The 27,084-nt window shown below is 41.8% G+C and overlaps 1 protein-coding gene across 1 annotated transcript in view; it reads right to left on the bottom strand.

Annotated features, from left to right (window-relative positions):
* Window positions 1-27,084, bottom strand: part of TPH2 (tryptophan hydroxylase 2) — a 101,181-nt gene that overhangs the window by 54,144 nt on the left and 19,953 nt on the right. Inside the window, exons 6-7 of the mRNA XM_004583039.2 lie at window positions 15,362-15,558; window positions 9,566-9,701 (exon numbers count right to left, since the gene is read on the bottom strand). Of these exons, the coding sequence (XP_004583096.1) occupies window positions 9,566-9,701; window positions 15,362-15,558 (333 nt within the window). The remainder of the gene's footprint in view (window positions 1-9,565; window positions 9,702-15,361; window positions 15,559-27,084) is intronic.

Raw genomic sequence — 27,084 nt, 5'->3', positions numbered from 1 at the left:
TTAAGACTGATTTTGTTTTAACTTGGAATAATTAAACAGAGAGAGAAAAATAGAGAATTCCTTTTGTTGACTCACTCCCCCAAATGACTACAATGGTCAGAGCTAGGCTAATCAAATGCTGACAGCCCAGAGCTTTTCTTGGATCTCCCACATGGATGCATGAGTCCAAGACCATGTGCCAGCCTGTACTACTTTCCCAGGCCATCTACAGGGAGCTGGCTCAGAAGTGCAGGGGCCAGGACACAGGGGATGCCCTTGTGGGGTGCTGATGCCACAGGCAGAGGATTATCTCGCAATGCTACCACACTAGCTCCATGAATTCTTGCTTAAAGGTTAGAATTTGCCCTTGGATTTGCAAATAAAAACCACCAGCAAGCGCACAGACACTGCTCCATCATCCCATTGAACGTCCCTGACTCTAAAAACTTTCATGCTGTTGTGCCAAGGATGTTTTTGTTTCAGACAGGTTAAGCACTATATCCAAGCACAAAACAGAATATCCTAAATTTCTTTCATTGAAACATTCTTAAAGACAAATTTCTGGTACAAAATTATTTTATAACTTTGGCAACAGATCTTTCAGCAAAACAGACACTGTATTGGCTTGACTTCAAAAGAATACTGTTGAAAAATAAATGCTTGCATGTTATATTCCTGGCTATTTTTTCCTAAGTAATAGACAAGGAATACAGGAGTGCTGCTGTGAATGTGTGTTTCAACACTGCTCTGGGAGGTGCTTTATGTTTCATACGGCACCTGTCACAGGATAAGGTAACTGGACACCTTTGGCTCCATCCAGACAGCTAGACCAGGGTGGGTTTAGACTATTATATGGATTATAATATTATATAATATATGAATTCAGTGTTCACTTTACATGCCATATATCCTATATATTCTCTTGAATATATAGATAGATATATGAAATAGTATCTTAGGAAACATGATCTTTTGAGGAGTGGGTGATTGGCACAGTGATTGAGTCACCACCTGTTGCACCCATACCCCAATCCAAGTGCCTAATCTGATTAGAGTGCTGGCTGCTCTACTTTTGATCCAGTTTTCTACTTTGATCCAACAGATGGCGGATCAAACCCTTGGGCCTCTGCTACCCACATGGGAGGCCTGGATGGAGTTCTTGGCTCTGGTTTGAGCTTAGCACAGACCTGACTATTGTAGGCATTTGGTGAGTAAACTAGAGGATAGATTCTATATGTCTCTCTGCCTTTCAAATAAAAAAATTTTTTCTTAATGTGAAAAATAGCTTGTCCTATTCGCCTCTATTTCCTAGACCTCCATGGCTCCATAAAGGTACTTGAAGGTACCTGATATGCGGCCCTAGGTGAATATGGTTTTATTAAATTAGGGTTCTTAAAAAATTTTGCGTTTCTAAGGTTTCCCTCATCACTAAGGCCATAGACAAAACTGCAAAACATATGCACAAGTGCATGTACACATATAAATGAACTAGTTATTATTCAACATCCACCTTGCACCAAACATGGCAGCAAATCTGCAGGAATTGAGTAGAGACTACCTTGTCCCTAGAGGAAACACCCAGAGAAAAACATCCAGATGAACTAAAGCAAGCCTTGGTGTAGGGGTGGGGGAGGTGGCTAAAGACAGCATCAGATAATACAAAGTGCTCTCTGGAAAACAGAAGCCTGACAACAAAGGCCAAAGCAGATGAAGCTGGTCCCTTGTCCCTGGGTGGTCAAGAATTTCATGAATGTTACCAACCTCTAATTCCACTCCACTCCTACCAGAAGCTTCTGGAAACAAATCGAGAGGTACTACTGAATCACCCATCCACTCTGTACTCAGAAATCAGCACCCACCCACACACCCTAGACCTTGCCAACACAGTACCCATACGACAGCCCCTTTAGGCCTGTACCAACACCTGGCAGAAACTGCCAGTCTCACAAAAATTTTTTTCCCAGCATAACCTAAAATATCCCAGATGTAATTTTGAACATGTAATAGATTGACATCATTCTTCAAATGTGGGCCACAAGCTCTCCTGCCTTTTATGCAGATAGTGTTTAGGATTAATTATCCTAAGGGGAAAACAATTGTACTAATTTTTAGCACCATCTGAAGCTCATTTACTCTGTCTTTTAGTTTCTCTTTCTGTCTCTCCCTCTACTTTTACCAGTATTTTCCTCTTTTTAGTAAGGAAGTAGAGGCAACCTCAAAATTTCCCATAGCTTAACTTCTATAGTGTCACAGTGACTCACCGTTTTTTTTTTTTTATGAGACTATCTTCATCCCAAAGGCAAAAACTGATGAAAGTGTAGATGGTCCCTCAGTAGGTGCTATTTGAGGAGACTGGTCTGCTTTGAACGACCTGTCTTTATAACCTGCTTCAGTGCCTGCAATTCCACCATTAAAGTCTTATAGTTTCACCTGAGGACAGTGAACATGTAAAAATTCCTTATTCATGGAGGGATGCCCAGCATCAGAAATCAGAGTGAAGTCATAGGGATTCGTGGAAGGTTTCCAGCAGGAAAAGGCTAGAGTGCTTCAGAGAAAAGGCCAATGGAGTGTGCCCTGGGCATCGTAGAGGACTGGAGTATTGCCTTCCCCATGTGCTCCCTCATCTCACACATCCGAGATTGGTTCTTAGGTTCTGTGTATGACCCAAAACTTGCATTTCCTAGTGGCTCTGCCATTCATGGCTTTAGGCCACAATGGATTCAGTTTTCATTTTATATGCCAACTTAGAGGATCCACTCCAACCCCGGTCTGAGTCTTCTTGTTCCTCTATCGCTCTGGCCAACTGGCCTTAAGTCCATTACAGTCTCAGGCAAGAGAGAAGCTCATGCGGAAATAATTAACAGGCAATGGGATGAGGGCTAAAGCAAAAGCAAAGCAAAGTGCTGCAGGAACACGCAACACGGCCTGGAAATGGCCCCACTGAGACAACATCTGAGCTTATTCTAGAGAATTAAAAGTATTTCTCCAAAGTCATTCCCAGCAGAATGGACCAGCGATATAAAGAGACAGAGAGCCACAAACCAGTGGTCTCAATAGAATGGTGAGAAATCCCATGGGGTTGGAGGGAGGTTTTTGTTTTGAAGAGAAAGAATGGAAGGCTGAAGATAATTGATGAGATCAATCATTTCCTTATTTGTAACAGGAACCATCGGAACTTAAACAAGGGAATGCTGTTTCAGATCCGAGTATTTAAAAGGAAATTAAGTGTACAGACTGTTCTTAAAAGAAAGGAGCACAGTCCTTGGCAAAGCAATGTGACCATGATCTGTCGGATGTCTTATTCTAGGACAGTCACCTGATGAGCTCTTTCAGGGAACGTTTTTGGTAGACAGGTGCTCTTAACATATAGTTGGATATTACTGAGCATCCGATAATGCACAAGAAATCCTCCACAATTCAGAATCATCTGGCTGAAAAGTCAATAGGGCTGAGGTTTAGAAACTGTTGTATAAAAAAGAAAGAAAGAAAGAGAGAGAGAGAGAGAGAGAGAGAGAGAGAGAGAGAGAAGAAAGAAAGAAAGAAAGAAAGAAAGAAAGAAAGAAAGAAAGAAAGAAAGAAAGAAAGAAAGAAGGAAAGAAAGAAAGAAAGAAACTATTCTAAAGCAGATACGATGGCTAGGATACACAGAAGAACAGCCTCCACAATGCTCTCACCAGAGACAAAAGACAGGGAAGAGCAGAAGACTTTTCAAACTTTTATTCTGTCACTATGCTTCTGATGCTGCTCATACGTCTATATAATTTAGAGCTCTGAATCTTTTCCTTTCATTTTAATGATGAGATGGCACCACTGAAATAACCTTAAATTTGATTCAACTGGTTTTTTAAACGAAATAGTTTGAAAACGTCAACACTTGATTAGTTTCTTGTGACCACAACTAGACAACACTGAAGTACAGAATCATTCCATCACAGATTACTTAAAGGGAGAAAGAGAAATGGATTAAATTAAAAACTCAGTGGAAAACCTCAATAATAGAATGAGCCAGGCAGAAGAATCGCAGAATTGGAAGACATTTACTTTGACGATGGGGGTGGAATTAAAAAGTTGGAAGAGGAACTGAGTTAAGTTAAAAAAAAAAAAAGTACCCAAAAATTAAGAGACGGACTATTAAAAAGCTGAATATCAGAGTTATGGGAGAAGCCACAGAAAGAGAAGCTGGGTTTAAAAAACATATTCAATGAAATAGTAAAGGAAAACTTTCCTAATTTGGAAAAGGAGTTGGGGGAAAAATACAAGAGGAGCACAGAACTCCCAATAGGATTGAACAAAAGCAATCTTCACCACAACACATGATAATCAGGCACTCTTCAGTTGAACTCAAGGAAAAGATTCTTAAATATACAAGTGAGAAAAGTCAATTAACACAGAAACACCAATCAGATTAACTGCTGACCTATCAGAGGAAATCCTACAAGCCAGAAAAGTGCCATGTTCCAGATTCTAAAAGAAAAAAAAGTCAACCCAGAGTAACTTACCCAGCAAAACTTTCCCTTGCCTTTGAAAATGAAATAAAATTCTTCCACAATAAAGAAAAGCTCAAAGAGATCACTTCTTCCAGACCTGCCCCACAAATGATTAAGATTTTCTTTCTCTTGACAGAGAAAACTAATAGCACCTACCAAAATCAAAGGCAAACATGGAGAACATCCCAATAATACAGCAAAAAAAGACTAAACAATGAACAACCCATTGCTACACTGACAGGACCAAATTACTACCTATCAATATTAACTCTGAATGTAAATGGCACAAACTCATCAATCAAATGTCACAGATTAGCAGACTGGATCAAAAAACAAAACCCATCTATCTGAAGTCGACAGGAAACACATCTTACCAACAAAGATGTGTGGAAACTGCAAGGACAGAAAAATACTTTCCAGGTTAATGGAAAAGAAGAATGAGCTGGTATAACCATTCTTATTTCAGGTAATATAAACCTTGACATAAAAAATGCTGAAAGTGATGAAGAAGAATACCACATAATGATCAAAGGGTCCATTCAGCAAAAAGAGCTCACCTTACCGGTTTCTTAGAATGTTTTCTTTTTCTCATCTCTAATTTTACCTGGTTTCTCTCTCTTGCTTTTCTTTGTTAGTCCGGTTAAAAGTTTGTTTTGCTTATCTTCTTTAAAAAATGGTTCTTTCTTATTGCAATTTGTGGTTTTATAGTTTCAATTCCATTTATTTTTGCTGTATCATTTCTTGCTTCTTGTTCATTTTTCTTTTCTAATAAGTCCTTGAGATACATGACTAGATCATGTCCCTTTCAATACTGTTTTTGCTATATCTCTGGGGTTTTGAAATCTTTGTTTTTATTTTCATTTCTTCAAAAATATTTTTTTCATATTAATTTCTTCAGTGACACATAAGTCATGCAGTAGCTTCGTTTTCTTCAAGAACCTTTTTGATTTTCATTTCTTCAGCAACATATTAGTAGCATGTTATTTAACTTCATGTTGTAAATTTTTTATTTTTCCTCTTGTGGTTGATTTTGTTTTATGGTTTTTTTCTTTTAAGGGGATGTACAGTAACTGTTATGAATTATCGTATTCAGATGTGAAGACACAATGCTGTAGGCATCTCTACTTCCAACTCAAAGATGGATTCCCAATGAAGCTGTTAAATATACCTTGACGATAGGATGCTGGACTCTTTGACACTGTCAATGCTTACAATGTCAGGACACACTTAAATAGCAGAATGATGGACTTAACAACTGTTTTTGAAAGACTGTATTATTGTCATAATATGGAGTAAATCAGTATGGGGAGGGGATTTAGAGGGTTGGAGGAGAGGAGTGGAAATCCCAAGGCCTATGGAACTGTATCATAAAATAAAACAAATATTTTTTCAAAAGCTGTGATGGGTCCAGCATGGGCCTAGTGGCTAAAGTCCTTGCCTTGCACGCACCACGATCCCATATGGGCACCGGTTCATATCTGGCAGCCTTGATCCCCATCCAGCTTCCTGCCTGTGGCCTGGGAAAGCAGTCAAGGACAGCCCAAAACCTTGAGACCCTGCACCTAACCCACGTGGGAGACAGGGAGGAAATTCTTGGCTCCTGGCTTCAGATCAGCTCAGCTCTGGCCTTTGCAGCCACTTGAGAAGTCAATCAGCAGATAGAAGATCTTCCTCTCTGTATATCTGACTTTTCAATAAAAATAAATACATCTTTTATTTTTTTTTAAAGCTGTGATAGTAAAATATATTCCTCCCAACTTGAAAAGGACAATACAATTCATTTTTCAGATAATGTCTTTTTTGCTGCTTCGATTCCCATTTCGACCTGGGTGTGCAAGGCTCAGCCTCACCTCATTAGTGCTGCCTCCACCACACTGTTCCGCTACTGCAGCCAGTTATTTGGAAGCAAAGCACAAGCACCAAGCACGGCAGCCAAGCTGAACTTCACAAATTAGAGAGAAGCCGCCCTCCAGTTGGTCTTCAGTTGAGGAAATAGAGTTTCATTACAGAGACAATGCCTGCAAAAATGCTTGGGCAGGAAGCAACACTCTAAGCCTTGTGTCCCATAGATTCAAACGACACGGCTGAGCAAGCGTGGAGGATTTTGCAAAAATATACAAGCATTGGAGAAGACTTCACAGAGAAATTTTTTTCTGCATAACCTATTTCTAGAGGGATGTAATGGAAAAACAGGGATCATGTTGGTGTCTGCAGAAAGAATTGGATGTCAAGGGGACTGAGGATGGAAAGGAACATACAGTTCACAGGACACCTCCTAGTCCTCCTTGAGCTTTACCTTTTCCTACAGTCATACACTTTAAAAACAGGTAACTGTTATAAAACTCACAAAAGGAAGAGTTCGTAAACCCAAGTTTCCATCCCTGATTTAATCTGCTTGTTAGAACAGTCACAAGAGACTTGGAAGAAAAACACACAGATCTATTCTGGAAGTTTTAAGTTCACTTTTGAACTTTGAACCCTTATTTCCAACTGCCAGGGGTTTCTCCATCTGGAGATCTCACCCAACAGCACACCAGAGACCACATACACCAGGGGCCAGTATTGTTAAGAAGCCACTTGAAACACCAACATCCCCTATCCGAGCATTGGCTCCAGTCCCAGCCGCTCTGCTTCCAATCCAGCTCCCTGCTCATGTGTCTGGGAAGGCGGCAGAACATGGCTCAAGTACAAGGGGCCCCTGCCACCTACATGGGAGACCCATACACAGTTCTAGACTCCTGGATTTAACCGGTTTCAGCCCTGACCTTTGCAGCATTTAGATTGACAGAGGATGCATTCTCTCTCTCTCTCTCTCTCTCTCTCTCTCTCCTCTATTGCTCTATCGTTCTCCCTCTACCTCCCTTGATCACTCTACCCTTCAAATAAATACAGAAATCTTTTTTAAAAAGGCTTACATAGACCAAACCCAAATTATCCTCTTCCTTCCTTCATTCTTTCCCTCTTCTCTCCAACCTTTACTATCCCTCCAATATTTTCAATCATTATTCATAAATAACTATTCATTAAGCTCCCCAATATAAATTTCTTTTGACTATTTCAAGGGTCCTCTCCTCTTTACCCATAACCACCAAATATGAGTATTGCTAATGCCACCTCTATAGTGTTAACATCAAATGGGCTCTCTTCGCTACTCCTCCACCTACCTCTCTAGTGTAGCACTTATATGCTACATTCCTTTTCTGGAATGTGATCTCTCAAAATGGTTCTCTTCCTGTGCACTCACATTCCCCTGGAAAACCCTGGATAGCACCTTCCCCCTCTGCTTACAAAATCTAGCCTAAAGTTCATAATTTGACAAGTGAGCATTTATAATGTGGCCCGAAGATACATTTCATCTCTAATATATAAACTTTATCTTGAAACTCTGGTGTAACACATCTTGCTCATTCTCTTGCATGCTTCCACAACTTTGAACTTGCTCTTTCTTGGAAAGGCTATTCACCCTTCTGGAACCCCCACTCAGTTTCCATCCTCTCTGAGAAGGCTTTCACGACTTCCACCTCCTCTGCAATCCTCCAACACTTCATACGCATGCTATTACAGCTCTCACCACACTCCTTCCTGATTATTTATATTCCTATCTCCCTTGTGAGACTCTGAGCTCCTTTGAGTAAACAGCAACTATATTTTATTCATCTTTGAATCCACTGCACCTCCCTAACACTGTACATAAATGCTCGCTAAATGAATTGACTGAAAACGGAACACATTATCTCCAAATTTTATAGACTTCATTGCTCTGCCCCCCCCCATTTCTCTCTCTGCATTACTACTGGCACACTATCCCAGGTCTCAGGAGGGCCAGTTATTCAAAGGGCGCTAACAGAGTGTCTGCTATTTGTAAACAGGGCCATTTGTAAACCCTCTGGGCTAGATTTAGAGATTGCCTGTCTAACTCACAACAGTCCTCTGAGTACTCGCGCCACACGAAGAAGCATTTATTTTCCAAATATCTGGGGTCCTATAAGTACCCTGAACACTTCAGAAGAGCTGAAAGGAGCTAAAAAACAATGTAGCAATCCTGCAGGGACTTGCCAGGCCATTGTGCCTTATGCCAGCCTAGCAAGGGCAGAGGGACTTCAGAGCCTCCACGCTAACCCTACCCACGTCTGCCACCATCAGCTGCTTAACTGCTTGAACCTTGAAGGCTTTCCACTCCCCAGTGAAGACCATGGCAGATCATTCATCACAAGCTTATTCAAGTAAAGCAGCATCATAAGCAAAGTGATAACCTGACTGGCCTGAAGAACAGTGAGCAACAAATCAGGCTATGATTAGGACAAGATGCTTCACTGAATGGAGACCCACCTTGGGGCAGAGAACCCATGGCAGCTCCAAGCCTTAGGATCTGTGCTTTTCATGTTCTCTTGGCTTACAGTCTTCTACCTTAAGACATTCACAAGTGGCTGACCTGACAATCCTATCCAAAATGCAGCATCCATCCACTACCCCCCCACCCCCACCAACCTTCCCCTGCTCGATTAGGATGCATAGTACTTGTCAACTTGTTAACCCTTAGACTCAACTCTATATTACACATCTTGTATGCTCCCACCATGTTCTCCATTTATCCAGAAAGGCAGGGACACACTGGCTTGTTCCCCAACAATTCAAGCACATAGCAGGCTCCCAATAAATGTCTGCTACATTAAAAAATAAAAAGTATACAAAAGCATCTCACATCTTGAGGCTGCAATCCCATGTGTGATGAGACCAAATGACCTAACACTTGGGTCTCATAGTTTTCCAGTTTACTACCTATGGTAGTGAAATAGAATATGGTTCCCCTGCTTCTCTTCTCTTCTCTCCCTTAGTCCTCCCATCACCCAGGAGCAAATGGCTACAAGGCCCAAAGGAAATCAGACCAAGCAGCAGGCCCATGCAGGGAGAGAATTACGGAGATGAGCCAGAGCTGAAAGTGCGCAGCTCCTGCTAAAAGCACATACTGAGACTAACTAGCTCAAATAACAAAAAACACTAAAAAGGTCAAAGATAGCCTAAGTAAAGCCAGACAAGCACTGACCAGTCCACAGAGCAGCAGTGTCAGTCCAGCCTGACCTTTCGCGACAGGTACTCACGGCTCTGGGGTGTAGAGGGGGTCCGAGCCATGGCGGATGTACTGAGTGCAGTGGAACACTCTGTAGGCCAGTCCTGCGAGAAAGTCTCGTGGGCTCAGGTATCCAGCCACCGGCCTCACTGTGAAGCCAGACCTTTCTAAAGAGGCAACAAAAAAGAACAACTAAATGAGAACCCCACAGAACTTCAGAGCCCAAGAAAGGAGACCTAGTATTTTTAAGAATACATCAGAAACAAAGGCAATCAATGTAACAGCTCAATGATAAGTGTGCTATTAACAGCTATCAAGTGGGAATTCTACTGACAAAAATACTCACAAATAACAGTTTCCAGGGGAAAACACTTATTAAAACAGAAAGCAACAATATTTAAGGGTTTCAATTCAGAAATTAAATTAGAACAAGAAACATCAAACACACAGAGGAAAAGTACACTCTGAAGTGATGCTTAGCATGTGTTGTCTGGCATCTTTCTAAAATACCTCCCTGGGGTTTCCTACCTGAGTGTGTAGGGTCCCACACAGCCAACCACCCCCTTTCACTAGCATCTTGAAGACAGTTCACCCTACACCACTCTGCTGGCAATACTGGCAATACCCTCAGCTCCTCATTTGTGTTGTTTTCTCTGGTGTTACATTAATTGCTCTTATTTGGAGTGGTTCACTAAAGCACTCTATCTTCTGTGAGCTTCTGGTTTATCATTAGTTTAAGAGCCCCCCAATGCTTCCTTCTCATAAAAATCCAGAGAATCTACAGTGGGAGGGTCATTCATTTTATTTTGGAAATATACATTTTATTTTTAAAAAAATTACATGGTTTGAAATGATTAGTCCATATTCTGTTCTGTTCTCACACTTGCATTTCTATGTTTTAAAATAAAACCTGTGTACATTTAAGAAGTATACTACAATGCTTTGATGTGCATACATACAATGGATTACTCTAGCCAAGCTAATTAAATATTGCTCTCTACCAACAGTTACCTCTCTGTATGTGTTAAAAACACATGAAATCCACTCTTTGAAAATTCCCATTATACAGTATTACAAACCATGATTATCATGCCATCCATTACATCACTAGACTTGTCCTAACTCCTTGCTTTCTCAGCAACATCTCCCATTTCCCTTACCCTCCTGCCCCCAGTAGCCACCTTTCTATTGTTTCTGTATTTTCAAGTTTCTTAAACTTCACAAGTGTGAAGAACTTCGAATAAGTGGATACTTTTAGCATTTCCTTTTACAATAATTTTTAGAGGGAGTCTGTTGAAATAAAGAAGGACACACACACTTCTACTGAGTTTCTGTGTGCTAATGAGTGATGACAATCAGGCTCCACCCTCAGGTCACAAGGACCCATGGAAAAGAGTGAAAATAGTAACAGTGAGATGCTGCTAAGCACAGTATGGGTGAGGCACGTTAGAGCTTAGGATCCACCAACTCACTTTCCCACCCAATCACCTTGTGAAGCAGATAGCATTATTGTCTCCATGTAGAGAGCAAACACAAAGAGGTTAGGCATTTTCCACCCATAATCCATGCTCTATATCACTACCCTATACCTTCTCTCACAAAAATATTGATTTGGAAAACAAATATAGGGAAATTATGCAACAATATTCTAAGTGACATGGGTTAGAGAAACAATAGCACAAAAATAAACTTCATATGAGCAATGGAGAATGGAAAGAATGTTAAAAGTTCACAAAAATTGATTAAAATCTGAGTTTATTTGGAAATTTAAAAAAAATTTGAAATCCATGCATAGCATTTTTTTCTTCACACACATCTTCCAGGAATCTTTTGAATGCACAAATACATTCAAGAGATAACAGAGAGGGGCCCAGCAGCGTGGCCTAGCAGCTAAAGTCCTCGCCTTGAACACCCCGGGATCCCATATGGGCGCCGGTTCTAATCCCGGCAGCTCCACTTCCCATCCAGCTCTCTGCTTGTGGCCTGGGAAAGCAGTTGAGGACGGCCCAATGCTTTGGGAACCTGTACCCATGTGGGAGACCGGGAAGAAGTTCCAGGTTCCCGGCTTCTGATCGGCACAGCACCGGCCCATTGTGGCTCACTTGGGGAGTGAATCATCGGACGGAAGATCTTCCTCTCTGTCTCTCCTTCTCTCTGTATATCCGGCTTTCCAATAATAATAAATAAATCTTTTAAAAAAAAGAGAGAGATAACAGAGAGCCATGACAGAGAGGACCACAATCTTGGTACACAGTCACATAATTTACTATGTAAGTAGGTGCCAATTATGTGACACTGATCTGTGGTTCTCAATCTCTTCCTCAGTAATAAATTTTGCATAGAAGATGCTGTCCACACTAGGGACGAAGGATATGGGTATCGCCCTGAGATTAGGGGTACTTCTCCCAGGCCATGGCCTAGTTCAGCTTTTTCCTGACACACACATGGTAGCAAATGAAACCCTCCTATGGTCCAGATTTGCAGGGGAGGCAGGACTTGGCATAAGTCTTGCAGAACAATCAGTACTCGAGTAAGTAGAGAAGAGATAACTGTTCTAGTGAAGACAGAGTTTCAGCAAAGGTGCGTGGAGCCCATGCTAAACGCACAGGGTGTGCACAGGGCAGCCACAGTAGGAGGCCAGTTTGGAAAGCTGGGGCAGGCCCTAGAACTGAGGCTGAGCAATTCAGACTTGATCTTGCAAGCAAGCGGTGAGCTAATTATGGCCTGCAGAACAAATCCAGCTTGTTGTCTCTTTTTGTACACCCCATTGGCAAAGAATAATTTTTATATCGTTCTAATAGACACATGTTAAATGGCTGTCCATAAAATAATTTTACCTCTGGGCCCAAAATGTCTAAAATACTCATGATCTGTGTCTACCAAAACAGTTCGCTAATAGTGAAAACAATGGGGAGCACAGAGTTTTCTAGCAGAGATGAAAGGAAGCCAGTAATGTGCTAGGTAATTGCTAGGAAAGCAAGGCTTATTTCGAAACAGTGGGCAACAGAACAGAGGGGAAACGAGACATCAAGGTTATAAAATGATAGCAACTGTGTGGTTGGTGTCAGTAGAAACAAAGGAAAGGACAGACTTATGATGTGTCACATAAAGATACAAGGATGATGTGTGAAAATTATGGAGATCCAAATAATGGTCCCAAAAGATGCTTGTGTCCTAATCTCTTGAGTCTCTGACTACTCATGTTCTTTTCATGGCACAATGGATTTTGCAGATGTAATTAAATCAAGGATTTTAGCATATGCAGGTTATCCCAGATTATCTGAGTATCATAGATACAATCACAAAGGTCTTGGACCAAGTGGGATGATTTAGTAGCTAAATCCTTGCCTTGCATCCTCCAGGATCCCATATGGGCACAGGTTTGTATTCCAGCAGCTCCACTTCCCAACCAGCTCCCCGCTGGTGGCCTAGCAAAGCAGTCGAGGACAGCCCAAAGCCTTGGGACCCTGCACCCGCAAGGGAGACCCAAAAGAAGCTCCTAGCTCCTGGCTTTGGATCGGCCCATTCCAGCCACTGTGACAACTTAGGATGTGAATCAGTGGTTAAAAGATCTTTCTCTCTTTCTTCTCTGTGTAAATCTGCCTTTCCAATAAAAATAGATAAACACTTTTTTAAAAAATCACAACAACTCTGGGCCATTCCCGGCGGTGTGGCCTAGTGGCTAAAGTCCTCGCCTTGAAAGCCCCGGGATCCCAAGTGGGCGCCGGTTCTAATCCCGGCAGCTCCACTTCCCATCCAGCTCTCTGCTTGTGGCCTGGGAAAGCAGTTGAGGATGGCCCAATGCATTGGGACACTGCTCTCGCGTGGGAGACCTGGAAGAGGTTCCAGGTTCCCGGCTTCTGATCGGCGCAGCACCGGCCCATTGCGGCTCACTTGGGGAGTGAATCATCGGATGGAAGATCTTTCTCTCTGTCTCTCCTCCTCTGTGTATATCTGACTGTAATAAAAATGAATAAATCTTTAAAAAAAAATCACAACACCTCTACTAAAAAAGGAGGCAGAGGGTAGATATCTGGTTCAACAGCTAAGCTTCTCCTTAGGATCCCTGCACTGGAGTGCCTGATCCAAGCCCCAGCTCTTCTGCTTACAATCCAGCTTCCTCCCAACATGTACGCTTACAGGGAGCAGGAGATGGCCCAAGCACTTGTGTCCTTACCACTCATCTGAGACATCTAAATTGGGTTTCTGGCTTAGGCCCAGGCCAACTCGAGCTATTGCAGGCATTTGGGGAGTGAACCACTGATGGAGTAACTCTGTCCTTATTTTCTGTCTGTATCAATATTTCTCTGCCTTCCAAGCAAAATGAAAATTTAAAAGCATTTTTTTTTAAAAAAGGAGGCAGAAGTTCTAGTCATAGAAGGAGATGTGACAACAGAGTAAGAGGCCGTGAATGCCAGGGAGAAACCAGAAGCTGAGATATGGCATGAATCCTCAGAAGCAACAACATCTTCAGAACAACACAGCTCTGCCAACCCCAGGTCTTGGACTCTGATCTCCAGAACTCTAGGACAATAATTCATGTCATTTTTTGTCACAAGTTACAGTAATGTGTTAAGAGTAGCAATAGGACACCAGTACAAAGAGTGTTTACTATGGGAGGCAGAGGAGTGGGTGTTAGGAATTCAGAGGGTCCCTTAGAAGCCGGTTTGGGAAAGCACGTTTCCCTGAACAAAAGGCAGGCATCGGGTCACAAAGTAAGTTCCAGGATAAGAATGCAAGATGGCTTCTGCTTTTCCCACTGTTGTCCTTGGAAGGGGAGAGAAGGGAGCCCAGGGACCCCAGCACAAAGAAGAGCAGAGAGAATAGGACCACACGACACTTTGCCTCACCCCTGACCCCTCCCAAGAGCCCTTAATTGTTCCCAGATATTGCTCCCAGAAAGGCCAGGCTGCAGACAGACAGACAGACAACTGAGCATCCTCCATGAGCCACTTTGCTACTACCATCACATCAACCATGATTACAATTGCTGTCAATCTAAGACTTCAGTAGATCAATGAGTGATTGATTGATCAACTGATTGATGGATTTGCCTCCAGAGGAAAGTTTTCAATGTTCAACATTATCTCTTACATTTCTTCAGCCAGGAAGTAACTTTTAGTAACAAAAAAAGCATATAAAGCACCTTGGCAGCCTTTGTATATCCTATAACCCAACAGAGTAGTTTTGGGATCAGAAAAAGCTCAAAGGTGAACTTGTAAATGTCTTCTGGGGATCAGTTTATTACAGCCCATCAGAGAGGCTGCAGCAAGCCCAGAACAGGGTCAACATGGGCTGCCCCAGATTCCTGCCCGACTTCCTGCAGGAGTCTATGGGTAATTAAAGATTCATTGCTCTTCTTTTTTTTAATTCGCTGTTCCTGTTTTTAGAAAATGGGCCATTCCCGGCGGCGTGGCCTAGTGGCTAAAGTCCTCGCCTTGAATGCCCCGGGATCCCATATGGGCGCCGGTTCTAATCCCGGCAGCTCCACTTCCCATCCAGCTCCCTGCTTGTGGCCTGGGAAGGCAGTCGAGGATGGCCCAAAGCCTTGGGACCCTGCACCCGCGTGGGAGACCTGGAGGAGGTTCCTGGTTCCCGGCTTCTGATCGGCACAGCACCGGCCCATTGCGGCTCACTTGGGAAGTGAATCATCGGACGGAAGATCTTCCTCTCTGTCTCTCCTCCTCTCTCTGTATATCTGACTTTGTAATAAAAATAAATCTTAAAAAAAAAAAAAGAAAGAAAATGGGCCATGGCCACGATATGTGTCCTTAGATTGCAGAATGAGAATATGAGCTGGAAAGAGGCAGCACATATGAAGACTTACCTTTCAGAAACATGGAAACATCTTCTAGTTGAGGAACATTGTCCTCCCGGTAGCCACAGTATTTACTCAGCAGAGGGAAGTTTTTCAAATACTCTCGGCAAGCATGAGTGGGATAGAGTTTGGAAAGCTCTCGGAAGACGATGCCCCAAGTTCTAGTTTCTTCTTCGGTGTACTCCACCCTGGGGATTGGCTGACCACTAAGCAGGAGACAAGAAAAGCAAATCCAGATCATCAAGTTCTGTGTGTTCTGATCCTAGCATTTACCTCCGCCCGATTCTCATAAAGGATAACACCTGAGTACCACAAAAACTCCCAAGAAGAAGTCTGTGCTAATCTATGTTTGCATTGTGTTTGCATGTATGTGTATGTGTGTGGGTGTGTTTGGATTTTCATGAACTTTTTTTCATTAAGTTCCATCTTCATACAGATTTATAGAGCTTTGGTAAGATTAAATGTTCTGTAAGCAACAAGAGTTCTGGGCTGGAATAACTTGGCTCAGGTGCAAAACTGATCAGAGAGTCTTTTCTGTAATCATCTGAACATTGTCTTTTGAAAATAAACCAAAATCACCAAGGCTAGCAATGTGGCAGGCAGGTTAAGCTGTTGTCTGCAACTCCAACATATATCGAAGGACCAGTTCCAGTCCTGGCTGTTCTGCTTCCTATTTAGCTCCCTGCTAATGCACATGAAAAAAAGCAGCAAAAGACAGCCCAAGTACTTGGACTTCTGCCTCACATATATTTTTTAAATATATATGCTTATATGTAAAATATTTTTTTAAAATGCCCCTGTCCAGACTCAATTCAATCTAATTTTGATCTTTTTGATTGCATACCCCAAATGTTGGGGGAAAACTATGAGACATGGCGAATAGAAAGTGAGAATTTTGCAAACCACAAACAGCAGATCAAGCTGAAAGGCCCACACATTTAATCCTCCTACTGTGGGATGCAGGTCAACAAATACATCCCAGAGAGGGCCAGAAAGGAAACATTGTAGGCTTGTAGGTCATACTGTCTTTGTTACAGCTAGTCAGTTGCCACACGATTTTCAAACACATCCACGGACAATATGTAAACAAATGGACAGTTGTATACTGATAAAACTCTCTTGATCTGACCCACAAACAATAGTGTTCTGAGGACATTTTAGAATACTGGGAAGCTTCCCTGGACTGCAGTGGGCAGAGGGAGCTTCATAAAGGAGGCACAATTTTAAACAGAGACTTGCTGGTCAGACCATCTCTGCAGCTTTCCAGACATATATATTTATACGTATGCAGTACATTAGAGATGTGGGAGTAGCACATACTGAAAAGAATCAGAAATTAATGTGTGCTTTCTTTGGGTATCAAGACCAAATTAGAACAAGATTAACCTTGTTTAAATTTGGCTGTTGATAGCAAATAACACATTACAACCTGGCAAATATTTGCAGGGATGATCAAGGCTGATAATATCTAGCATCTTTGATTGATTCAGAATGAAAACTTGACCAGGAAAAATAAAAATAAAAAGGATGTAAGTACATAAATAAATGCTCTGACTCTGGTTCCAAGAAAATCAGCTCAATCAATCTGAGTAAAGCCAAATAAAGCTATGAAAGGCTGTGCATAATCAGAAGATGGGAGAGTGATGAGGCTGAAATGATGAATGAAATATTGAGAAGCCATTTGAACAGAATTCCTAGTGCAAACATCTCCCCCCTCCCACTACTGGTGAGCAAACATACAGCTTTTCACAGTGATGCTGAACAAAGCAGGTACAGAAAGCGAACAAGGATAAAATAGGGAAGGAACAGAGAGGTAGACAAATCTGGTACTTCATAATGAATTCCTAGCTTTGCAATCCTGGCAATAGGGACCAATGGCCTCACAAACTCTCACTTGTTTCTGCATGTCTGCCCTGCCTGAGTAACTAACTGTCCTACTCTTTGGGTTCATGACTGATGTAACGTGCAACTGGACACATCAGGAGACATCTTCAGCACAGTGGGAGGCAGTGTTATAGGAAAATGAGAAGGTCTTATTTGCAACACATCAAGAAGACAAGCCATTTCAGGAACTGCAGATACCTGCACAAAGAGGATCTGGTCTCACCTATCCCAACATCAAGAGCAGAATCCCTTCTGGGTGTTACTTCCAGAGTAGAGTAGGGGAGGGATAGTCCTTGGAGAAAAGCTGAAAGCCAAGGAATGTGAAGCACCATGAGGGAAAAATGATTTTTGGTGGGAGACCTTGGAAATTGAAGTTCATATGAATTCTGCGGGAATGGATAGAGTGTGCCAGGGAGGAAGATGGAGAAGATCCATTCCATCAAGCTTTGTTTAGTTCTCAGGAGGAAGACGACCGCAGTAGTTTGCATCATTCCTCACGAAGCAGCAGGGCTACCCCAGCCATGATGTGCCCAACCCAGAGCAGAGGTAGAGGGTTTGCCAACCAACAAAGCCAAAGAGTGGCAGGACATATTTCTACAGGGGTAGAATTGAAGGGAGCGACCGTGTCCAAGAATGGTAGGCATAACACTGGACAGAGAACAGCATTTCTGCAGACAACACTCGAGCAGAAGCACTGCTCATCAATGCTGTCCCAGCCATCATGTTAAAGGACCTTGGCCCACTCACCCACATGGCAGCCCACAGCTCTAGAGGAATGAGATCATGAAAGAAGGAAGGAAAAGAGCCTCAAAACAAGAGCAATCCTCCTATCCCCCTCCAGCTACACCTCTTCCCCACCCCCCAAAAAAACCAAAACAGGCACATACAATCCAAATGACTGTGGGGAGGTCCTATTTGAATGAAGTTTAGGTTAATCTTTTCTAAAATGAACAAGACTAGATCTTAAATGTCCAAGTGAGACTACACCTACAATTGAGAAAAACAGGAAATGAGATGTTGTTAGGGAACTTGCTTCCCAGCAGGAAAGAGGGATTCAGCACAAAACAGCTGAAAGCAGAGTGAGAAAAAAGGACCATTTTCTGTTGGCATAAACCCTTATACTACTGCTCAATTGACTGACTATGGGCAAATATTTAAGTGCATAGCTGGAAGTCTGCTGCACAGATACGGAATGAATTGGAATTCCAGAATTCTCAACCAGCACCAAAATTATTTTTCAGATTCCTACTTCACTGGAGAAAGACAGATGTTGCTGGAGGCAGTTTCCATTCGCTGCAGATTGTCCCCTTCTGTCAAAGTATGGCACATACAAGCTTTATCAGGACAGACAGGGAACCTGTTCAGTGAGGACACTACTGAAAGGGACAGAAATGGTCACCCTGTGGATTTATATTGACAATGGACAAGAGTCCCCGGTGGATTCCATTACTCACATTGTGCTAAGAACCTTGGAAATGCTGAAGGCCGTGGGAGGCATTGGTCTATACAACTGAAAAACGCTGTTTTCCCCACAGAAGAATAGAGAGTGGGAAGCACATCGACCCATCTAACTGGGGGCAGGGACAGGCCATGATTCTGTGCAAGACCAGAGCTTGTTAGAGCCATATTCTTTCATAAACACTTTTGGACACAGAAACCCAGAGAGACACATCCTGCCAGGACTAAAATGGTAGGAGTGCTTTCTACAGGCAGATGAATGAGCAACAATGCTGTCATTTTAGTTAACTGTATGATATTCTGCTCCAGTAGGTCCAACAACCAACTATTTTTCTATTTAAGCGAATTAGAAACTGCTTGTTTATGGTACTACCTGGCTGCCTCCTGGAGTCCTTGCTGCCGGATTTCAGAATGTGAAATGCGGCTTCCGTGCTTGGGTTATCTTCAAAGGAACTCCCTTGTGGGAAGCAAATCACTTAAAGAGTGGAGGAAGATGTGACAGGCTGCAATGGATAGTAAGATGGGCAAAGAACACGAGTTGTGTTCTTTGAAAACAGTTGGACTTTTTCAGTAACAAAAACCAAACAGAGCACAACCTAAACAGCGAATGGGTGACAAAGAAACAGAAGTGAACACATTCTGTTTTATTATTTCATTATCCGTTCCTCAGGGCAGGAGTTGTCCTGCCTATTCAAGTGCTGTTCATCTACCTGGAAAAGACTGTCCTTCTCATTTGTGTCTCATCACTTCCCTCCTTCCCTACCTTAGGAGCTTCTTGATTAACATCTCCACCTGAGTGTTGGAGAAAGAAAATGAAAACATGAAATGTGAAACCCATCAACTTTGCAGCTCATTAGTGATCGGCAGTTCCTCCAAGGGCTTACAGATCTTTGAAGAAAGATTATAGGAACATCAAGGCTAGCGGTCTCTAGCTTTGTTCCTTCTTGATTTAAGAAGTGCACACCCTGCACTCTTCCGTGAGCATATCCTGAATCCTGCATGATGTCCAGGGACTTATTTGTTATCCCCTTTTCTTCATAGCCAACGAAGCATCTAAGAATTTTAAAAAACGAGGTTGTCATTTTTTAAAAGTATTCTAAGAATAACTTTTACTTTGATTAAATAAAACTTTAAAAGAAAATAATTACCATACACAGAATCTACTATTGTTAGCAAGTGTTTGCTACCCTGCCCACGCTTGTGATACACTGGTGTATCAATCAGCACACGATGGCTCTCACCTGTAAGCAACGACCATCAATCAGTATAGTGATTCGTGAATTCGTGTCTCTTGGATGATGGGATCTCCAGAGAACTTGAATGTTGAGCAAGATTACCTGTGCCTCTGCCGTGTGAGAAAACTTTGCCCCCCAAAGAGAAAAATATCCTAAATGGAATGGCTGGAATCCTTGAAGGTTTAACCCAAAAGAAAATGTCACTTTCTCTAACAATTTTCAGAAGGTATAAGTCTATACCCTGTGCATATGCAAAATCATACTTCTCAAGTTAAATCACAAAAGATACTCAGTAACTTTATGGTAACATGTCAGTACTAGCCAGGGAGAAAAACAAGAGGCGAAAGAATACTTTGCTAAACACACCCTTCTGTTAGAATATACTCTTCTCAAAGGTAGGACTCTGTCACTCAGAATGGAACCTTAGTTATTGGTGCTCACGAAATAATGTGTGTTGATTGTACGAATCAACTAATCACACTAAAAGAGGCCATAAATTTAAATTTCGAGAACATTTAGTGTGAATCAGAAAGTCTTCTGGTTATCTTTGTCTTCCCTCATCTTGGCTCCATACATGAAAATTGCTATGGGATAAGATACTCCAAATACTTGGAATTTTAATAACTTATCTGGTAGCTTCCAAGGATCCCCATGCATTCTGTATTTTACAAGTATAACTTCCTATTTTCGAAGTTTCACAACTCAGATTTCCTGGTCCCCATCCCATCGTTGTCACCCAGTTGCAACTGCAGCCAAACATTTCCACCAGGAAAAACAAAAAAGTAGCATGTAGAAGCCCAAAGGGACATAAAAGTCCAAACTTTTCCTTGGCTAGGCATCCTAATGATCTTCCAGAGATACTTTCAAGACCACAAGACCACAAGGTTCAACATCTACACTTCCTCAACTTAAAAAAAAAAACTCAAATCAAGGCCAACAGTTGAACTACCGCCTGAGTTACATCAAGAATACTTTAGCGAACAGTCCAGTCCTCTGATGTACATGGCTTGATGAGGGCTCAAGAGGGATCAGGCCCAAGACTGTAACATGAAAGCACAGAAAGTTCCCTAGGCCACACCAGAAAGTAATGTGAAAGCACAGCAAGTCCCCTAGGCCAGTAAGGTGAAGAGCATTTATGATCACATATTTTATTTGCTTTTGCAAATGAGTTTTTGCACATGAATTTTCATAAATGACTCTATGGGCCCTAAGGAATTTTCAGATGGGAGCAAACAAAAATGTTACTATGTTTTGTTCACATTGTTAATATTGGTGCTGCCTTTACAAGAGACATAATGAAAATAAACTACTTCACCTAAGGAGCCTCAGGGAGAGTGGAGATTTAACTCCTGGAAATTATTTGTTTTTATTTGTCTTGTGCACCACAGGATAGGACTTCTCACCATTTTCTCACCTTAGAGAAAGCCTTCTCACATTCCAGAAAAGCGATTTTCATCTGCAAAAATTACCATGAAATTAAATATCAACAGCAATAGCAAATCTAACATCCATCATTCTGTGCATGGTTAACATACACAGGAGCTTGAACTAAAAATGTCAGTGGAAAAAAAGAGCCAACATTGTCCGCAATCAATGGCATCCAATTAACTCAAGTCACCAGGATGAAGAAACCCAAATCCAAAGTTTCCAATAGTTTTAAACTGATAGCTCTTGTACCTTGATGAACAAGGACTCAATACTGCAAACCACGTGCTTCAGAGAATGGTCCAAAGCTTTGGAACCCTACACTCACATAGAAGAAGACCAAGAGGAGGCTCCTGGCTTCAGATCAGCTCAGCTCTGACCACTGCAGACATGTGGGGAGTGAACCAGCAAATGTAAGATCTTTCTCTCTGTCTCTCCTCCTCTCTACAAATCTGCCTTCCCGATAAAAATAAATAAATGTTAAAAAAAACACAATTACACTACAGCTCGTGGTCCTATACCAGTTCATCCATCTACTGAACTGCAACAACAGCAATATCTCATTGCACTGATTATATTTTATAAGACGCATTTTATTTGATGATTAAGTAAGTAGTATTCCTGTGTTAGTGTTGAGGAAACAGGTTTACAGTCATCTGTCCAAGATGAGTGACTGTGGCAAGGTGGTACCTCAAACCTAGAAAGGCCGACTCCAGAGATGCTACTCTGACAGTCCACACAGGAATCGAGTATTTAGTGTGCACTCGGCTTCCAGGCTTAGCCCCTGATTCCTCAATGGAAGCATAGGGACACAACATTATTTCAAAAAACTGACTGAGGCCATCAGTAAAGCACCCAGGCCCTAGGTAGGACTCAGTACTGCTAATTCCCTTCCTCCAGGAATGCAAAATGAATAAAATCTCATCACTTTCCTGCAGGGTTAAAAATAGGTCAGGAGATGACAAAATGGCACTGTTCCATATAAACCCATTCACCTCTCAGGACTTGTAGTAGTAATTTAAATCCTTCATGTTCGTGGAAATAATTTTAAAGTAAAAATACCCATACCTCTTTCCATGTGGAACGTGTCAGAATTTGGTGCAGCCGCTGCCCTTGTCAGTAAGTCATACGGGTCTTACTGTGTTAACATTTTCCACAGCTGTGGGAGCCATGCTATAATCAGACAACATCCTACTGAGGCATTCATGCACACCTAAAAAGCCCAACAAGCCTTTAAAAAATAAAAAGGAGAAACTTTGTTCCAAATCAATTCTCCCTTTTGTCTTTCTTTGCAACTCCCAGGCTCCCTTCCTTTTAGCCATCCAGCTGAACTTCAGGTAGGCAGAAACAGTTGGCATGAAAATCATTCTGTCTGTAAAGCCTAAAATCTTCTAAATACTTATAAGAACTGTGCAGTTCAAATATGCTAAGAATTTGGTAATGAGGAAAATAACTTTTTAAAAGCTCAGGTCATTTAACGTCATTGCATTTGTTTCCAGCCTATATGCACTATCACCTATAACCAATGAAAATGGCAACACAGATTACTGAGAGAGAAGAAGGTGGGGACCTCATGAGCAAAGAAAAATATGTAGATTCTCAAGCAAGGCACTCCAGAATCCCTAATGTGACCTTGCTACCTTGCTCTGAAATGAGTCTAGTCATCTGGGAAATGACCCCAGCACTACAAACATTTAGTTTTGTTCTACTTTTCAATTTACCGCTCCATTTCAGAGAAATTAAAGCATCAACAACTGGTGTTTATGCAGGAGCCACAAAGTACCCAAACAGCCACATACATCTCAGTTTCACTCAAAACCTGAGAAAGCAAATCAATGGAGGACAATGGAAAAGGATAAAATTAGCTCACTCGGGGAGAAAACATATTTGCTTTCTAAGTTGTCTCCTCTCAAAAAGCCAGGAAAGAGGGAAAAAATGAAAATAGGATTCCACATCACAGGAGAGTCCACAATCCATCAACTTGACTGTCTGCCAATGAAACTGAAGGAGTAAATTCTATTTGAGATAAAAAATAATAAAAATTTTCAACCCTCAGTCAAGTATAACTTTCTCTTCCATTCTTTCTCATCTTCTATTTGCTATGTTTCCAATTAAGATTCACCTATCTTAAAACAGGTAATGTGATCCTCGGGCCTTCTTTTAGTAATGTATTCCTTGAAGTTGCACTCTGAAACTAAGTAGGATCCATAAATCACGCCTCTTCACACATGAAATGAGAAATACTAAGGTCAAGTAAAATTTGTGCAAAGGTGGAAAGGTGGAGGCACCCCAGTTATTTTTCTGCAGGTTGCAACAACTGTAAATCCATCTTAGTAAAAATTCAGTATCCGTAATTTTCCACCTGAAACACAATACGAAGCCAAATTGTAAGAGCTGTTTATAAGCCGAGGAAACTCCAGTATGCACAGAACTAAACGCTGAGAAGTGAAAGGCCACGGGCAAAGAAAAGAGCTCAAATGAAGGTCTGGAAACCTTGCTCCCTTGTCTCTGAGCATCCTTGAGGAGTTCAGCTGGCTCCTGATGAGTCATCCAGTGAGAGAGAACTCAGAGGAGCTCTAGAAGAGCAAGACTTCAGCTTTTTTTTTTTCTTTTTTTAATTCCAAGGCACATCCATTCCACAGTTATGTATCCAAACACCTGACATCTCACATCCTATAATATTTAGCAAGTGTGCGTGGGGAAAAGAGATTAGCCAGAAAAAAAGTCCTTTTCCTGCTTTGATATGGCGAGGAGGTTAGATTCAGCATCACTATCACTTCCTGTTAAAAAAGAAAACTCTCGCTGATAGGACAGTAGAGTATTCACAAACTCATCCAAACTGAAAGTGCCCGCTGGGCCGGTGATTGCACTTTTCAAATATGCTAATCTCCATTTGGGGCTGTATTGTTTGTTTTAGGATTTCTGTTTAGCTGTGTACTTATACTCAGAGCAAATGAATCACAGAGGGTGCAATTTTATAAATCAGAAAATCAAGAAATAAATAGGCTACCAACTGCTGCAAACCAGAGTGACAAATCCCTGGTGGTTGGCTTTCAAGCGTCAGCCCAGCTGTGTTTATTTCCATTCATCCTATAGCCCGTGAGGATCAGGCTTCAGGTGAGAACAGTGTGGGACCAGGAAGAGCAGAAGAAAGGCACCACATAAGATTAGGACACAGTTCCGCCATGCTCTAGAATGGCTGATGTTCCCAACCATCTCTGAGAGGTTCCACAACCTTGACATTGAGCAGGACGGCCTGGAGAATGCTACTATGAAACCTTAAGCATATTAAGTACTTCCATGAACTGTGCATCTGAATGTGCTAAGAATTCTGTAAAGAAAGTAACTTCTAAGCATGCTAAATCATTTAGGTCTGTTACTGTGATGTTCAATTGGCACACAGAACATTCTGTGTGACTTGGAAGTTGCCACAGGGAAAGGCTTCTGAAGCAGAGAAAGACAGTGAGTTTCACATAAAATTACTGAAAGTAACCTCACTTAGAAACTATTCTGCTTACCTAGGAAATGACCTAGCACAGCACAAATTTGCTTTATTTCTACTTTTCAGCTTACTGCCCCATCTTGATGGACTGGAAGCAACAGCAGCTATGTTCATTCACACAGCTGACTGTGTCACTTGCAACAAATTTATTAATTTCTCTGAAGCTGAATTTTCTCACCTTCAAAAAGGTATATAACGCTTGCTTCAAAGACTCATTGTGAAGTTACATAGCATAAAATGGACAATTTTAACACAGTGCCCAGAAAAAAAAAAATGGTGAGAATTTAAGAAAAGGAATAAAGCTGCCTGAAGATGTGAACTAAGGTCTATTTATGATGCACGCTTTCAAAATACATGTTCATTTTTTAAATTTGAGAGACACTAACAGAAATCTTTCATCTGTTACTTTACTCCCCACATGTCCATAATAGCTGGGGCTGGACTAGAGAGAAGACAAGAGCTAAGGACTCAAGCCAGGCTTCCCATGTGAGTGGCAGGGACCCAACTACTTGGCCAGCACCAGCTGCTTGAGCAGGAAACTCCAAATTGAAGCAGAGTAAATATTCAAAACTCGATATTTGGATTTCAGATGCAGACATCCCAAGTGGTGTCTCAACCCCTGTGGCATATGCCCGCCCCAGTAATGGACGTTTCTGCCACCATCAGTCACTCACAAGTGAGTCCAAATAACCCAATCACAAAGTGGCCTTTCCTTTGTATTCTGCCTGAAACTCGCTCATCTGGAGACTTTTGACCAAGTCAATCTTCCAGATTGAAACAAACTACAAACTGCACGCATGATGTTTTGACACTGATAGGTCTCTGTCTGTCTGTCTCTCTCTCTCACACACACACACACACACACATATACACACTAAAAAAAAAAATCTTCTATAAACCAGCCCACCACAGAGCCTGAATCACTTCAGAGTCCCCTTTAAAGTTCTTCACTCACTTTAAATGACCTTGAAAACTGACTGCCTGGAATCACAGAATCATTAGCTACTTAATGTATGTTAATATTAATACCTCTTGACATCTCCTTGTCGCTGTGATCATTGCTAACCCTCCCACCATGCGAAGAAGACATTAGACTTACATTGGCATGGTGCATTGCCACAGCGTTTGCAAGTGGCAGAATAAGAACTCAAATCCAGCTCCAAAGTATTTACATTTTACAACAAGTTCTGTGGCCCTGTGATACCTCTGATTCCACCAGGATTTATCCTGTTACCATGTTGTGATAACACATCAGCTCCAACCATGTAGACCAGTTAAGGAAGGTCTTGAAATGGACCACACGTTAAAGGTGTATGATAAGAAAACCTCCAAGCTAGTCCCCAGAGAACCTTATTACTTGGTATGCATGCTCATGTTTGATCCCCTCCCATATTGTGTTAGTGTTGACATGTGAAACCACAGACTATAGCAAGAGTAATGGTGTGTCACTTAAGGCTAAGTTATAAACAACATGATGAATTCTGTCTCCCTCCCTCTATCTCTCTCATGTATCCTTTTCATCATTTGATTCAGGGTAATATTCTAGGGATATTTTAGTAATACTTAAGCACAGTGAAGGGGCCAGGCTGCAAGAAATTGAGGCCTCTTTCCTGCCATCAGCCCTGGAGTTACCACAGAAGAAGCAGATCCTGCAAGTGCAGTCAACCCTTCAGATGACTGCTTTCCTGGCCAGCACTTCCCTCCTGACCCAAGACCATTCAGCTTCACCACTATAATTCCTAACAGAAAGGATAAAACAGTTAAACATATGTTGTTTTAAGTTGCTATTTTTGGAGCAGTAAATAGTTATGTCAGTATGGAAGTAAGACATAAACCAGGGGTCAGCAGCGCAACAGGCTACTCCTCCACCCAATGATACTGGCATCCCATATGGACACCGGTTTAAGTCCCAGCTGTTCCACTTTCAATCCTTCTCTATTAATGGCCTGGGAAACCAGCAGAGGATGGCCCAAGGTCTTGGGGCCCTGTACCCATCAGGGAGACACAGAGCAAGCTCCTGGATCCTGGCTTTGGATCAGCTCAGCTCCGGTCATGGCAACCATTTGGAGAATGAACCAGCAGAGAGAAAACTTCAGTCTCTCTGTAAAATCTGCCTTTCAAATAAAAAAATAATCTTTTTAAAATAGATATATCAGACTCTAAAGCCAGCCTTACCAAGGAGAGTAAAGAAGGGTGCTGAAAAAATGACAATATGGAGGTGTGAACCA

The sequence above is a fragment of the Ochotona princeps genome, chromosome 15 (assembly GCF_030435755.1).
Source record: "Ochotona princeps isolate mOchPri1 chromosome 15, mOchPri1.hap1, whole genome shotgun sequence".
NCBI lineage: Eukaryota > Metazoa > Chordata > Mammalia > Lagomorpha > Ochotonidae > Ochotona > Ochotona princeps.
Note: the sequence above shows the minus strand (reverse complement) of the source record. Positions and strands in the feature narration are given on the sequence as shown.